The 15,367-nt window shown below is 32.4% G+C and overlaps 1 protein-coding gene across 1 annotated transcript in view; it reads left to right on the top strand.

The window, feature by feature from the left end:
- Window positions 1–15,367, top strand: part of LOC143059845 (dnaJ homolog subfamily C member 7-like) — a 20,713-nt gene extending 5,346 nt beyond the window's left edge. Inside the window, exons 2-13 of the mRNA XM_076233411.1 lie at window positions 579–703; window positions 1,136–1,260; window positions 2,147–2,260; window positions 2,794–2,868; window positions 3,795–3,913; window positions 5,123–5,276; window positions 7,140–7,304; window positions 7,978–8,069; window positions 12,581–12,654; window positions 13,463–13,609; window positions 14,118–14,273; window positions 14,775–15,367. Of these exons, the coding sequence (XP_076089526.1) occupies window positions 579–703; window positions 1,136–1,260; window positions 2,147–2,260; window positions 2,794–2,868; window positions 3,795–3,913; window positions 5,123–5,276; window positions 7,140–7,304; window positions 7,978–8,069; window positions 12,581–12,654; window positions 13,463–13,609; window positions 14,118–14,273; window positions 14,775–14,911 (1,483 nt within the window). The 3' untranslated portion in view covers window positions 14,912–15,367. The remainder of the gene's footprint in view (window positions 1–578; window positions 704–1,135; window positions 1,261–2,146; window positions 2,261–2,793; window positions 2,869–3,794; window positions 3,914–5,122; window positions 5,277–7,139; window positions 7,305–7,977; window positions 8,070–12,580; window positions 12,655–13,462; window positions 13,610–14,117; window positions 14,274–14,774) is intronic.

Genomic DNA, 15,367 nt, shown 5'->3' with positions numbered 1-15,367 from the left:
CTGACTAGCACCCTGCCCATTTCAAATCCTGGCTAGAACACTGTGCATCATCAGAGTTTATTAGTAACAGATAATTTACGTAGTAAACGATTAATTCAACTGCACTAGAACTTTTGGTTTGTTCGCTCTAAATGAGCATGAAATACTTGCAACTGGACAATAAGCAATTTCTGTCAAAATTTTATCCACATGTTACATATTAAATTTGCAACCGGCATTAAACAAACACATGCTATTAAATGACAATTTTCATGTATTAGCGCTAAAAGACATGAGATGTTCTGGCGTTAAATAGTGGACATGTTTTGGCAAATAACTATTAACGGACACCCTTGGGGGTTATGAAATCAGACAGGTTTGGACAATAGTGAATAGTACAGACACGTTTGGGGGGGAACAGACATGTTTGGGGGAATCAGACACTTTTGGGGAGTGTTACATATTATAGAAGATGTTTGACCATCTTGCTACTTTGAAATCTGTCCCTCTTGGTTAATTTTCAGTGCCATCTGATAGATTTTGACAGACTGCAAGATGCATGTAACTTGAGTATGACAAATATCAAATATTATTTTCAGTTCTGAACCAGAAATACCAGAGCCTGATCCAGAGATTCTGGCAGAAAACAAGAAGGAAGAAGGGAATACATACTACAAACAGAAATTATACCAACAAGCCTTGTCATGTTACTCAGATGCAATAAGTATGTATTAATATTACTGTGCACTTTTACTTTTTGAGCACTTTTACTTTTTGAGAAAAGTAGATTGTCTGAGATTTTGTTCACAAAATTTTAGATTTTTTTACACATTCTTTACGACTTTATGATTGCCAATGAGACAACTGTCCACCAAAGTTCGAATGAAGTGGATGTATTCAATAAAAGGCAACCATATGGCTTTCAAGAAAGAGGAAGATCCATACTGTGTAGACTATAAACCTGCCATGATTGTTCAGTTATAAGTTTTAAGTTATGCATTTCATATATTCCTATTCTCTGTCTTGTGGTACAATGAATTGGTACATATTAGAAGGTGTATTAATTCAGCTCTAAATATTACTTTCACACTACATGTAGGGTGACTAACATGCATTCATCACAGTTACATTTAATTCGCTGATTAATGATTTTCAGATTTATGTCCAAAGTTTGCAGCATACTATGGAAACAGAGCAGCTGTATATATGATGTTAAGTAAATACAAAGATGCATTAGAAGATGCACGACAGTCTGTCAAATTAGATGATGCATTTGTTAAGGTAAAAACTCATACATAATAGTCTGTCTAGTTAGTAGTTACTAGTAGGCAATCTAAACTCGTACTGAATATACCATAAAGTTCCTTAAATACATTCTTTGAAGCTCTATTTAGTATGTACAGCATGTGATTCTAGAGCAACTCTAACCATACAGTATGACAATAAAGAGATGTAATATGATTGCCAATGCTTAAGACTAAAGTTTAAGAAGCTAAGAACACATAACATTTAATGAATGGCTATTATCTATTTTGAATTTATTGAACCATACAATTAATTTTTGACTCTTCACATTGAATAATACGCGAAGCGGATTATGTAAAATGTGAAGAGTCAAAAATTAATTTTATGGGTCAATAAATTAAAAATAAATAATTGCCATTCATTATAAATAAATTTCTATCTAAAATAAGGCTCACAGAACTTTTTATACTATTTATATTAACAATAACAACGTATACACATGTTGGCGTATGAATACACAACGTCGAGTGGGCGTGTCGCCATACAAATTGAAAACATTGAAGATAAAACTAATACTTTTAACCAATCAGAAGACAATAAATACACCAAATTTATTTATTTGTGAGTATCGAAACATAAGGACCATCAGATTAAGCAACACTCACTAGGGTAAACTTTTACTGATCCAATGGCAAATGTTTGAAGCATAATTAGTAATGTTAGTAAAAGTTTTATTTCTGTTTTAGCAGTGAAGTATTCAGATAGGAACTTCTATCAGACTTACATAGTTTACAAAGTTCCTAGGTCTAAGAAATTCTACTAAATACGCCATAAACATTGACAACTAATAATAAATCCTTAGTAAAGTGTCACCAGTCATTTCAAAGTTATATGTAAATGTATATCTGTTTTCTTTTTACAGGGATATATGAGGGAAGGAAAATGTCATCTAGCTCTGGGAGATACCATGGCTGCAGAAAGATGTTACAAAAAAGTTTTAGATTTAGAAACAGGGAATAAAACTGCACAGGAAGATGTAAGTTTGTGACTTTACTGCACATCATCCAGTAATCACATCAGAATCTCTGCATTAGTTACTATTTGCGGATACCAACATTGATGGATCAAGGAAAACTGATAATTTTGTGGATTTGTTAAAGCCTATAGTAAATTTTGTTGAACATTTAAATTCATGGTTAGGCTATAGGCATGAAATCAATCCATAAATAAAAATGAATCTGCATTTATTGAATCAGCTGCAAATTATTTTGCAGTTCAGTGACGAGAATTATGGGAAACACTTGTCTTTTGAAATAGCAGGAAATTTTTAAATACACTTGTTTGCTGTTGAATACCTCTTGATCATACTTGATATCTTTGGGCTATTTGAGTCTTTGGGTTGCTGTATCATTGAGGGTTACTCCACTGTTTGTCTCCACATCTCTTTTTATTCAAATTGAACTCTTATATATCAACATTGACAAAATTTAGTCCATTCATCTAAAAAAAACATTTGTCTCTAATAGCATTAATTTTATCCCTGACTGAATATCTTTTTACACTTTGTAGTTAAAATCAGCGAGTGCAGTAAGAGAATATGAAAATATGGCAGAAACAGATTTTACAAAAGGAGATTTTAGAAGGGTAAGTTTTGTCAAATCATCAGTAGTATAACTGGGGGTTCTTACTAAGGATTTTTGAAAGACTCATAATTTTTGTTCATGGCAAGTTTTCATTATTTCTCTTCCTATGACAAAATGGAGCAAGGAAAATACTTCAAATTAAGTTTATTTTGAAAGTTTTGTTATCAAATGATTTGTGCTCAGTTGATACAATCTTGATGCATTTTCCGATTCACCCGTTAAAAAGACGAGTTCCAACAGATTTTCATGAGTCCAGGACTCATGGACACACCTTTAATAATGAGAACCCTGTTTTAAACTATTAGCATTAAAGAGTATTATGTACATCCTATAGAGGCACTATACAACATACAAGTTCTAATTATTGGAGTAACAATTGTATCACACATTTTGCAGTAAATAGAAAACATTGCAATGTTTTCTGAATATTTTGTAGAACACAACAAGATCCACTAAATGGTTTTAAAGTACTGTAGACTACAGTTCCGTAGTAAGGAGATAAAATTGCAATAGATTTTACTTAATCTTTAAACTTAGCTTTGAGAGCAACAGTACAGGTAGCGGTGAACATCTGAATAGTTCAGTCTATTTACACAGTATTATGACCATTTTGATTTTTATGCCCCACCTTTATGTTTTCTGGTCTGTGCGTCCGTTCGTTCGTCCGTTCGTTCGTCCGTCCGTCTGTCCCGCTTCAGGTTAAAGTTTTTGGTCAAGGTAGTTTTTGATGAAGTTGAATTCCAATCGACTTCAAACTTAGTACACATGTTCCCTATGATATGATCTTTCTAATTTTAATGCCAAATTAGAGTTTTTACCCAAATTTCACGGTCCACTGAACATGGAAAATGATAGTGCGAGTGGGGCATTCGTGTACTGAGGACACATTCTTGTTATATAAAGTGTTATTTAATATTTATTTTATAGGCTGTGTTTTGTATGGACCGATGTATAGAAAGATGTCCAGCATGTCACAGATTTAAAATCAAGAAAGCAGAAGCATTAACTTTGTTAGGTAGATACCAGGAAGCACAGGAATTAGCTAAGTATGTGTAGGTTATATTCACCAGGCCTCATTTCTTTAAGTAGTAAAAATAAGTCTAGATATATTTATTGACATGGTCAAGATTCAGATAAATGAGTTTTCACCGGAACAAAACAAAAAATCAAAATTAGATACAAATGATCATGTTCACATTCAATCAAGTAAATTGGATACAGTGATCTGCAGTGATATTGTTGTCTTTTTTCAAAACTACCTCTACCATTTTTTTTGGGGGGAAAATGCATATTTTTTATTGAAATTGGGAAATTTGTATATTTTATTCTAAACACATCTGCAATTTTTTGCTGACCTTTGCTGTCTTTTTTGCACTGTTTTTCATGTATATTTTCGTTGTCAGACATTTTCAACCTGAAAGGTACTTTTCGGAGAGGGGAAAGAAACAGAAGCAATGATGGTACTTAATGCACTGAAAACTACATGTGTTACAAACACCATGATGATTCTGATCAGAAAACTGGATCTCAAAAGTGCTTTCTAATATCAAAATAATAACATGAATACGATATTTACAAAAATTACTACCAATGCCATCACTGTTTGGGGAAAATGGAAAACTTTTTGGGAGGAATTTTAAACCATTTTTTTTAGTAATTGGGAATTTTCTCTAATTTAAGACGAACAATATCACTGATTTGATTAGATTGAGACAAATACTAGAAGTGCTGTCCCATCAGACATTTCTGAAAATGACTCCTAGGCAACTTTTAAATAACTTATGACAGTAGATACTTAGAAATCCTGTAGACAGTACATAAACAAGATAAATTTAAAGCAATATATACAATTGTATGTATCAACAAAAACAGATGTGTATAAACAAAAACCAGCAGTTTTGTCAAATTGAATTTCCCTTGATTGCTATATCAGGTGCAAAATAAAGGAAAAACCTATTCTTTTCTGTAAGCTGTGTAAAAAAAAAACTAACTCCACTTTAGGCCTTAAAATGGAAGATAGTGTCTTTCAGAGCCTAACACAGAATGCTGTTAAAGATACATGTGTTGCTAGTCCTTTTTCTGGTAAAAATATTTTTACAATTTCTCTCAATAATCAAAGAATGCTTTTTCCTGGTCATTAAAGATGTCAACACAAAAAATATAAGTTTTTGCTAATGTCTTCTTTTTTTGAGAAGTCTTTTAACTCATTTCTGCTTGAATAAACCTTAGTTTTAATTTTTTTTTTTAACTTTCAGTGATATGTTACAAAGAGACAGTTTAAATGCAGATGCTATTTATGTACGAGGAATGTGTTTATATTATAATGACAATGTAGACAAAGCATATCAACATTTTCAAAAAGTTTTACGACTAGCACCTGATCACAGTAAAGCAAAAGAAATTTACAAGGTATGTATATGAATTAAGAACCTGTCATAAGAAAAAGAAATATATATTCCTTCATAGTGTTTAAAACTGTAGCACCATGAACAAATATTTGTTTATGCCTAGATTTGATAGTAGGTGGCCCATATAAGGTTAAATAAATGATTGGTTTGATGTAGTTAAATGAGATTCTTTTACAACAATATATAAGCATTATATGAAAGAAGGGTGTTGTACATTGTTGAAGGCCTTTATAATAATCCGATTGGCAATACAACATCTTATTTATGGCTCTTTAAGTCTCAGTTAAAATAAACGATTACCGGTATGTTTATTTTCTCTGTTATTGGATATCAGTTTGGGATTGTTGGGAATGAATTGCTGATGCAATATTATTATTAATTACAAACGAAAGTGAACCAACGCCTGGTGAGTCTGTAGTACGGTAGAGTCCATAAAGTGGATACCCGAAGGTATGCAGGGTCGTTATGATAAAAACATAAAATGTAGAGAGTCTTATAACAACAACACTTTAGGGACTGCTGCAGAAAGTTTATTGATCAACATGATTCGGTGCCTAGGGCACCGTCATCAGGATAAAAACAATACATAAAATCATGTTGAAGTAAAAAATGTTTGTTAAAATTATTCTGCCAACATGTGTTTGTCCTCTTGCATCGTGGAAAGAATAATACAATAAGTTGTCATGCTGTGTATATACTGTATATACACAGCATGACAACTTATTGTATTATAAGAATGCAGAATAATTTTAACAAACATTTTCACAACAAAAACATTTTATTTTTAATTTCTTTTTATAATTTATTTACATACTTCCAATGAACCTTCACTTTCACTTTCAGTACGTTGCTATTAATAACGTTACTTACCATTGTAACATTGTGACGTTTAAATTTTAACAACCCGATTTTTTACTTCAACATGATTTTATGTATTGTTTTTATCCTGATGACGGTGCCCTAGGCACCGAAATATGTTGATCAATAAACTTTCTGCAGCAGTCCCTAAAGTGTTGTTGTTATAAGACTCTCTAAATATTATTATTAGTTTATGCATTTTATGCCTCTGCTGTAAAGGAGGGGTATTATGTTCAACTCTTGTCCGTCTGAATCTCTGTACATCTCAAAATTGGTTTCTGTTTTCTAACTTTAGTTTGCCTCAATGTTATGAAACTTAAACACAATGCTTATTACCACAAAACACAGATTTTTGGGTAGTGATACTTTTACCTATCTAGAGTTATGTCCCTTTTTAAATCTGTTATCTTGTAATAAAATTGAGAATGGAAATGGAACCTTATGTTGTGAAACTTATACACAATGCTTATTACCACAAAACTCTGATCTAGTTGAATTTGTGCAGCGTCTTTTTAAAAATTTAAAGTTTAATGTCCCTTTATAACATTATATGCAAGTGAGTGCATCATCTGTGTCCAATGGTTCATCATTTATTTAATTATAATGTATTGTATGCTTGAGATCTCACAAACATGTTTAACCCCGCTGCATTTTTGCGCCTGTCCCAAGTCAGGAGCCTCTGGCCTTTGTTAGTCTTGTATTATTTTAATTTTAGTTTCTTGTGTACAATTTGGAAATTAGTATGGCTTTCATTATCACTGAACTAGTATATATTTGTTTAGGGGCCAGCTGAAGGACACCTCCGGGTGCGGGAATTTTTCGCTACATTGAAGACCTGTTGGTGACCTTCTGCTGTTGTTTTTTTCTATGGTCGGGTTGTTGTCTCTTTGGCACATTCCCCATTTCCATTCTCAATTTTATCTCTCTATTTCAGAAAGCAAAAGCCCTTAATGCCAAGAAAGATCACCATTTATTTAATTATAATGTATTGTATGCTCTCTTTCAGAAAGCAAAAGCCCTTAATGCCAAGAAAGAAGAAGGAAACAAGGAGTTCCGAGCAGGACATTTACAGGCAGCTTATGATTTATATTCTGAAGCTCTTGCCATCGATCCCTTTAACAAATTCACAAATTCTAAATTATATTGTAACAGAGGCACATGTAGTGCAAAGGTAGGTTAAAGTTCAAATCATATTTTACTTGTTTTGGTATTAAAGAGGCTTTTTTTCACTGTTTGGCTAAGAAAGTTTGTTACGCTGAATAAAAAATGATATTTTAACAGATATGAATTTAATATTTTGAGAGTACATCAAATTATGTTCATAAAGTTCAATGGCTTAACTTTGAAATGCCTTTTCCCAGAACTGTCAAAAAGTTTAATTTTAGAATTTATTTGTTATGATAAAATAAGCAGTAGTCAGTGTGTGCCATGTCTTAAATCTTTACGAAAGGAGTATTGAAAGGATTTACATGAGAAAAAAATCTGTAGATATTCATTGGAACAATCCATAAATAAATAATTCTTTCATTGGCATACTTTATTTAGATTTAGGTAAGACAGGGGTCAGGACGATATAAACTTGCAAATCATAGAAATATCCTAAGTGTTGACTAGTGTGGCACTAATAAAGTGCATCGTCTACTGCTAGGTATACTTAAATGAAAATGTTTATCATCCAGATTGTCTTACAGTTTAATGATTGATAAGGGATATATATGAAAGCTATCAAATAATGAAATATCTTCTTTATAAATTATTCATGGTAAAAATCTAAACAAATTAATTAAAATATACGGAAGAGAAAAAAGTGAATGTTTTAATTATCTTTCAAAATTATTTTACAGCTTGGTAAATCCCAGCAATGTATAGATGACTGTACAAAAGCTGTAGAATTGGACGATACTTATCTTAAAGCATATTTACGGAGAGCTAGAAGGTAAGTCAAAATTGTACAGTTTAAAACATAATCTATAAGACAACAGGTTCTATAAGCTACCTTTTTATTCTTATCACCTGTTGTTTTTTATCCTTGTCCTGACAATGTTCCCTACAACTTTCTAGTTATAAAGTTTGTGGTTTTAGATTGTCAGATATTGAGTCAGCATGTCGCTCATGTTGTTGTGAACTACTTCACCCACCTCAGATCAAAGTCTGTGGATCAAACGACTTGCTTGTATATCTTTGGTGGTTTTGCGGGTTCAAACAGTTATTGAAATGAATCCTTAATTTTATGATTATTAATAAGATGTGGTATGAGACCACTCTCTATCTCCAAGTTACAAGGTATGAAAAGCAAACAATTATAGCTATGTAGCTCAATGTACAGCCTTCAACACAGAACACTGGGTCACACAGAACAGCAAGTAATAATAGGCCCCAGAATGAATAGTGTAAAACAATTCAAACAGGAAAATCAGTGGTCTAATGTAAAATAAAAAAACAAACAAGATACATTTATGAACCACATGATCAAATGACATCTACTGAACCACAGGCTCATCACTTGTAATGGTTAGATGAGACAGTGAACCAGTTTGTCAGAGGTCATGTGACAAAGAAAACAGGTGGAAGTATTTACATATCAGGGCACAAGAAACAGCCTTTTACAGGGATAACAGCTGTTCTTACCAATTTACTGGATAATGTTAGAGTATGTATTACTGTGGATTTATTATTATTCATTGGATAACAATTTACGTGGATTTGAAGGGTACAGGTGAACCACAAAATAAAATGTTCAACGAATAACAAATTATATAAATAGGTTTGTATGCAGATTTGGGCAAACCTCGAAATTAAATGTCGACATACATGCAAGTTTTCCTTAATCAACAAATACTGGTACCAACTGAATGAATCCAAAGTATGGGAATATGTAAAATTAATTTAGACATATATAAAACAACCAGTTATATAAGCTACCATTATATTCTTTGTTTTTTTTTTTCCTTGTCCTGACAATGTTCCCTACAACTTTCTAGTTATAAAGTTTGTGGTTTTAGATTGTCAGATACATTTAGGTCATCTAATTATATAAGAAGATGTGATATGAGTGCCACTGAAACAACTCTCCATCCAAGTCACAATGTAAACAGCAGGTTCAATAAGCTACCAATATAATTTTTTTTTTATCCCTGACAATGTTCCCTACAACTTTCTAGTTATAAAGTTTGTGGTTTAAGATTGTCAAATATTGAGTCAACATGTCGCTCATGTTGTTGTGAACTACTTCACCCGCCTTAGATCAAAGTCTGTGGATCAAACGACTTGCTTGTATATCTTTGGTGGTTTTGCGGGTTTTACACAGTTATTGAAATGAATCCTATATTTTATGATTATAAATTAGAAGATGTGGTATGAGTGCCAATGAGACAACTCAATCCAAGTTACAATGTATAAAAAGTTAACAATTATAGGTCAAAGTACCGCCTTCAATAAAAAGCACTGGGTCACCCAAACAGCAAGCAATTAGGAACCCCAGAATGACTAGTGTATAATAATTCAAACAGGAAAACTGGTACCAACGAAAATAAATAAATCTTAAGTATTGGGCATATGTAAAATTAATTTGAACATATATAAAATAATCAGTTCTGTAAGCTACCAATAAATTCTGTGTTTTTAGCTCACCTGGCCCGAAGGGCCAAGTGAGCTTTTCCCATCACTTGGCGTCCGGCGTCCGGCGTCGTCGTCCGTCGTCGTTAACTTTTACAAAAATCTTCTCCTCTGAAACTACTGGGCCAAATTAAACCAAACTTGGCCACAATCATCATTGGGGTATCTAGTTTCAAAAATGTGTGGCGTGACCCGGCCAACCAACCAAGATGGCCGCCATGGCTAAAAATAGAACATAGGGGTAAAATGCAGTTTTTGGCTTATAACTCAAAAACCAAAGCATTTAGAGCAAATCTGACATGGGGTAAAATTGTTTATCAGGTCAAGATCTATCTGCCCTCAAATTTTCAGATGAATCCGACAACCCGTTATTGGATTGCTGCCCCTGAATAGGTAATTTTAGGGAATTTTTGCTGTTTTTGGCTATTATCTTGAATATTATTATAGATAGAGATAAACTGTAAACAGCAATAATGTTCAGCAAAGTAAGATTTACAAATAAGTCAACATGACCAAAATGGTCAGTTGACCCCTTTAGGAGTTATTGACCTTTATAGTCAATTTTTAACCATTTTTCATAAATCTTAGTAATCTTTTACAAAAATCTTCTCCTCTGAAACTACTGGGCCAAATTAATCCAAACTTGGCCACAATTATCTTTGGGATATCTAGTTTAAAAAATGTGTGGCGTGACCCGGCCAACCAACCAAGATGGCCGCCATGGCTAAAAATAGAACATAGGGGTAAAATGCAGTTTTTGTATTATAACTCAAAAACCAAAGCATTTAGAGCAAATCTGACATGCGGTAAAAGTGTTTATCAGGTCAAGATCTACCTGTCCTGAAATTTTCAGATGAATCGGACAACCTGTTGTTGGGTTGCTGCCCCTGAATAGGTAATTTTAAGGAAATTTTGCTGTTTTTGGTTATTATCTTGAATATTATTATAGATAGAGATAAACGGTAAACAGCAATAATGTTCATCAGCAAAGTAAGATTTACAAATAAGTCAGCATGACCAAAATGGTCAGTTGACCCCTGAAGGAGTTATTGCCCTTTATAGTAAATTTTTAACCATTTTTTGGTAAATCTTAGTAATCTTTTACAAAAATCTTCTCTGAAACTACTGGGCCAAATTAAACTAAGCTTTGCCACAATCATCATTGGGGTAATTTGTTTAAAAAATGTGTGGCGTGACCTGGCCAATCAACCAAAAAGTGCTACGGCTAATAATAGAACATAGGGGTAAAATGCAGTTTTTGGCTTATAACTCAAAAACCGAAGCATTAAGAGAAAATCTGACAGGGTTTAATTGTTTATCAGGTCAAGATCTATCTGCCCTGATGTTTTCACATGGATCGGACAACCCGTTGTTAGGTTACTGTCCTGAATTGGTAATTTTAAGGAAATTTTGCCGTTTTTTGTCATTATCTTGAATATTATTATAGATAGAGATAAACTGTATACAGCAATAACGTTCAGCAAAATAAGATCTACAAATAAGTTTACATGACCAAAATAGTCAATTGACCCCTTAAGGAGTTATTGCCCTTTATAGCTAATTTTTAACATTTGTCATAAATTTTTGTAAATTTGTAGAAAATATTTTCCACTGTAATTACTGGGCCAAGTTCATTATAGACAGAGATATTTGTAGCAACAAGAATGTTCAGTAAAGTAAGATCTACAAACACATCACCAAAACACAATTATGTCATGAATTTATCCGTGTCCAAGAGGGCCGCCACGGTTAAAAATAGAATATAGGGGTAAAATTCAGTTTTTGGCTTATAACTCAAAAACCAAAGCATTTAAAGCAAATGGTTCATGAAGTAAAATTATTTATCAGGTCAAAATCTGTCTGCCCTGAAATTTTCAGATGAATCGGACAACCTGTTGTTGGGAGCTGCCCCTGAACTGTTAATTTTAAGGAAATTCTGCTGTTTTTGGTTATTATCTTGAATATTATTATTAGATAGAGATAAACAATACATGTTGGCAAAGTAAGATCTACAAATAGGTCAACGGGGTGACTAAAATTGTCAGTTGACCCCTTTAGGAGTTATTGCCCTTTATAGTCATGTTTTAACCATTTTTTCGTAAATCTTAGTAATCTTTTACAAAAATCTTCTCCTTTGAAACTACTGGGCCAAGTAAATTATTAATAGAGATGATTGTAAGCAGCTATAATGTTCAGTAAATTAAGATGTACAAACACATCACCATCACCAAAACACAATTTTGTCATGAATCCATCTGCGTCCTTTGTTTAGTATTCACATAGACCAAGGTGAGCGACACAGGCTCTTTAGAGCCTCTAGTTTTATCCTTGTCCTGACAATGTTCCCTACAACTTTCTAGTTATAAAGTTTGTAGTTTTATATTGTCAAATATTGAGTCAGCATGTCGCTCATGTTGTTGTGAACTACTTCACCCGCCTCAGATCAAAGTCTGTGGATCAAACGACTTGCTGGAATATCTTTGGTGGTTTTGCGGGTTCAAACAGATATTGAAATGAATCCTTAATTTTATAATAATAAAGAAGATGTGGTTTGAGCACCAATGAGACAATTTTCCATTTAAGTCACAATGTAAACAAATTATAGGTCAAAGTATGGCTTTCAACACCGAACAGCAAGCTATATTACAAATTGTGACTTGGATGTAGAGTTGTCTCATTGGCACTCATACCTCATCTTCTTATATCTATAGAACAGATGTACAGTCTTAGACAAACATATTCATCTGATCTGAAATAACTTTACCAGTCCAAATGTACATTAATTACTCTGATTTAAAGCCTCATCTTACATATGTCTGGAATTTGTTTCAGTTATATGGACATGGAATTATATGAAGAAGCAGTTCGTGATTATGAAAAAGTAAATAAATTAGACAGAACTCGAGGTAAGTATTCTAAGTAAAACCTGAATGAACTAAATCTGAAGGATTGAAAATATATTTGCTGTAAGCTTCTGCAAATGTATAGTGTAGAAAAGTTTGATTATCAATCAGGTATCTGTTTAAGTAGATAGAGCTCTCTGTTGAGCTTTTTAAAAGTTAACCAATAATCAACTTTGAAGGTTTCAAATGAATTCTTTAGAAAGCGACTTAAAATGGAATAAAAAGTATTTTTGTATAATTATGTTCCCTTTCAAATTTAACCAAAAGTGTGACTAGTGTATCTAGCAGTGCAATATTGCTTTAAAACTGTTATTATACTTTTAAATTTTTATTATTATTTTGTAATATCTCAAGGCTTTTTAGGTGAAGGTTGCATGAAATGCAATCAAAACCTTATGGTACTGACTTGATATCTATAAATGTTCCAAGGCTGATCACTACCTTTTTTGGTACACAAAATATAGTGCATTGACCATAACATTCTATACATACTATCCATGAACATTTCCTGAAATATTTGATGAAATATATGCTCAGATATTCAAGGCACAAAATGACGTTTCACTTGTCAAGAAAATTACATAACTTTTGCAAGGTGCAGGAATCTAATATCTGTTCTTAAAATAAAGTTATCTTTATCTTTAAAAAATGGAGTTATCTTCCTTTGACTAGAATAGCTGTTAAATCAACAACAACCAATGCAATATTTAATTTTTCTTCCCACTGATAAAGCACTTGATTGATAAATAATATTGAATTTTGTCCTTTCTTAAAAACAACTTATATTTTCATTATGTATCTTATTTTTCAGAAAATAAAAGATTATTACAAGAGGCCAAATTAGAATTGAAAAAGAGTAAACGAAAAGACTATTATAAGTTGTTAGGTGTAAACAAAACAGCGACAGATGATGAAATTAAAAAAAGTTACAGAAAACGAGCTTTAGTTCATCATCCAGGTATGTATAGAATACCTATATGTGCTATTTCCATTGACTGTATGTGGGAGGGTAGGAAGGGAAGATTAATTATATAATGTGGGTCATGGGTCTTTTTTCAGTATGTGTCTATTACCATTATGCAAAATTATCTAAATAATTGGTTATTGCATTGTATTGGTTGTAGGGATATTTTGAAAGTCCCTTCCTACCCTCCCACATACATTTTAATGGAATATCCTTAATTTTTAGCTTTGGTTTCATATTTAAATGATATAGACAAGATTTTATAATGAGGCTATTAAAGATGCTTTTGCAGTTTTGCATCAACTTCAAGAGGTTTTGTTAAATATTCTAAAGCGAAATATTAATACTGATTTCTGACAGTCTGATGTCATTGAATAACATCTGATGGATATAATTACTTGAATTATTAGACTTTTTCATGTTATTTTTTAAGGATCAAGTAAGAGGTCTTATCATAACTTTTCCTGTCCACAACTATAAATGTATTGATTTGATATTGCAGATCGACACAGTCATGATACACCTGAAAAACAAAAAGATGAGGAAAAAATATTTAAAGAAATTGGTGAAGCATATAGTGTTTTATCTGACCCTAAAAAGAAAGAACGTTATGATAGTGGTGCTGATATTGATGATTTAGAGGGTGGTGGAGGCTTTGGTAAGTATAAATGGTGGAACTATACAAATCTACAGTATTTTACAGTTTTAAGCCATTTTGCTTATATTTGTGTTGAATAATACCCAAGGCCCATAAGGGTCTTTTATGTTGTTATTCAATTTTTCAGCTGTTTCTGTTTCAGTTGTATTGAGTAATAAAAAACTTTATACCCAAGGACAATTATTTGGATAAAGGTCATCAAGAACCTTTGTAAAAAATTCAAATCCAGCAAACCTCTTACCATAATGATCTTAAACAATTGTAGGGCCTAGAAAAGTATAATTAGTATAATACATTTATAATTAGCTTCATCTTCTGTAGAAAATGTAGATATTATATTTTTGTGCTAGAGATTTTTGATGGTCTATTATGATTCAGCATGAAAATGTGTTTTAAACCACTTCATTTGAATATTGATTGATATTTGTCTCATTGGCAATCATTCCAAATCGTTTTAATTGTGTACTTAGTTGTGTATTAAAAACATTATTATTATTTCAGATCATATAGATCCAAATATGATATTCCAGCAATTTTTTGGAGGAGGAGGAAATGGCTTTTCCTTTGGTGGCAACAGTGGTGGTCACAGTCACGGTGGCGGAGGCTTTCCTGGTGGATTTAGTTTCCAATTTGGATAAGAATTATCACTTATTTAACTCTTTGAGGAGTTTTAAGAACTGTAAAGATATGTTAACGAAAACAGTTTTATTTAAGAATACATGCTGTGTGTGTGATGTTTTCTGAAGAGTAAGAGAATATGTTAAGTTTTAAAATGTATCCCTGTGTCATGATTGGTTAATATTTAGCCAATAACTTATGAATACATGCAATATGTCTAACTTTTTGAAATTTAATGTAGTTAGACTTTTTGAGTGCATTGAATTTTTTGGAATGTGTCCTGTTGAGTGACTTGGTGTTTCCCTAATGAATGATGTTTACGATAAGATATTTCACCAATGAATTATGTATACATGCTGTATGTTTGAGATTTTATAAGGCACCCCCGTTCTGTGACTGGTTAGATATTTCACAGATAAGTTCTGTATACATGCTGAACATGTCTGTATATATGATGTACATGATTGTATACATGC

The sequence above is a fragment of the Mytilus galloprovincialis genome, chromosome 14 (assembly GCF_965363235.1).
Source record: "Mytilus galloprovincialis chromosome 14, xbMytGall1.hap1.1, whole genome shotgun sequence".
Taxonomy (NCBI): domain Eukaryota; kingdom Metazoa; phylum Mollusca; class Bivalvia; order Mytilida; family Mytilidae; genus Mytilus; species Mytilus galloprovincialis.
This window is presented reverse-complemented; position numbering and strand designations above follow the sequence as displayed.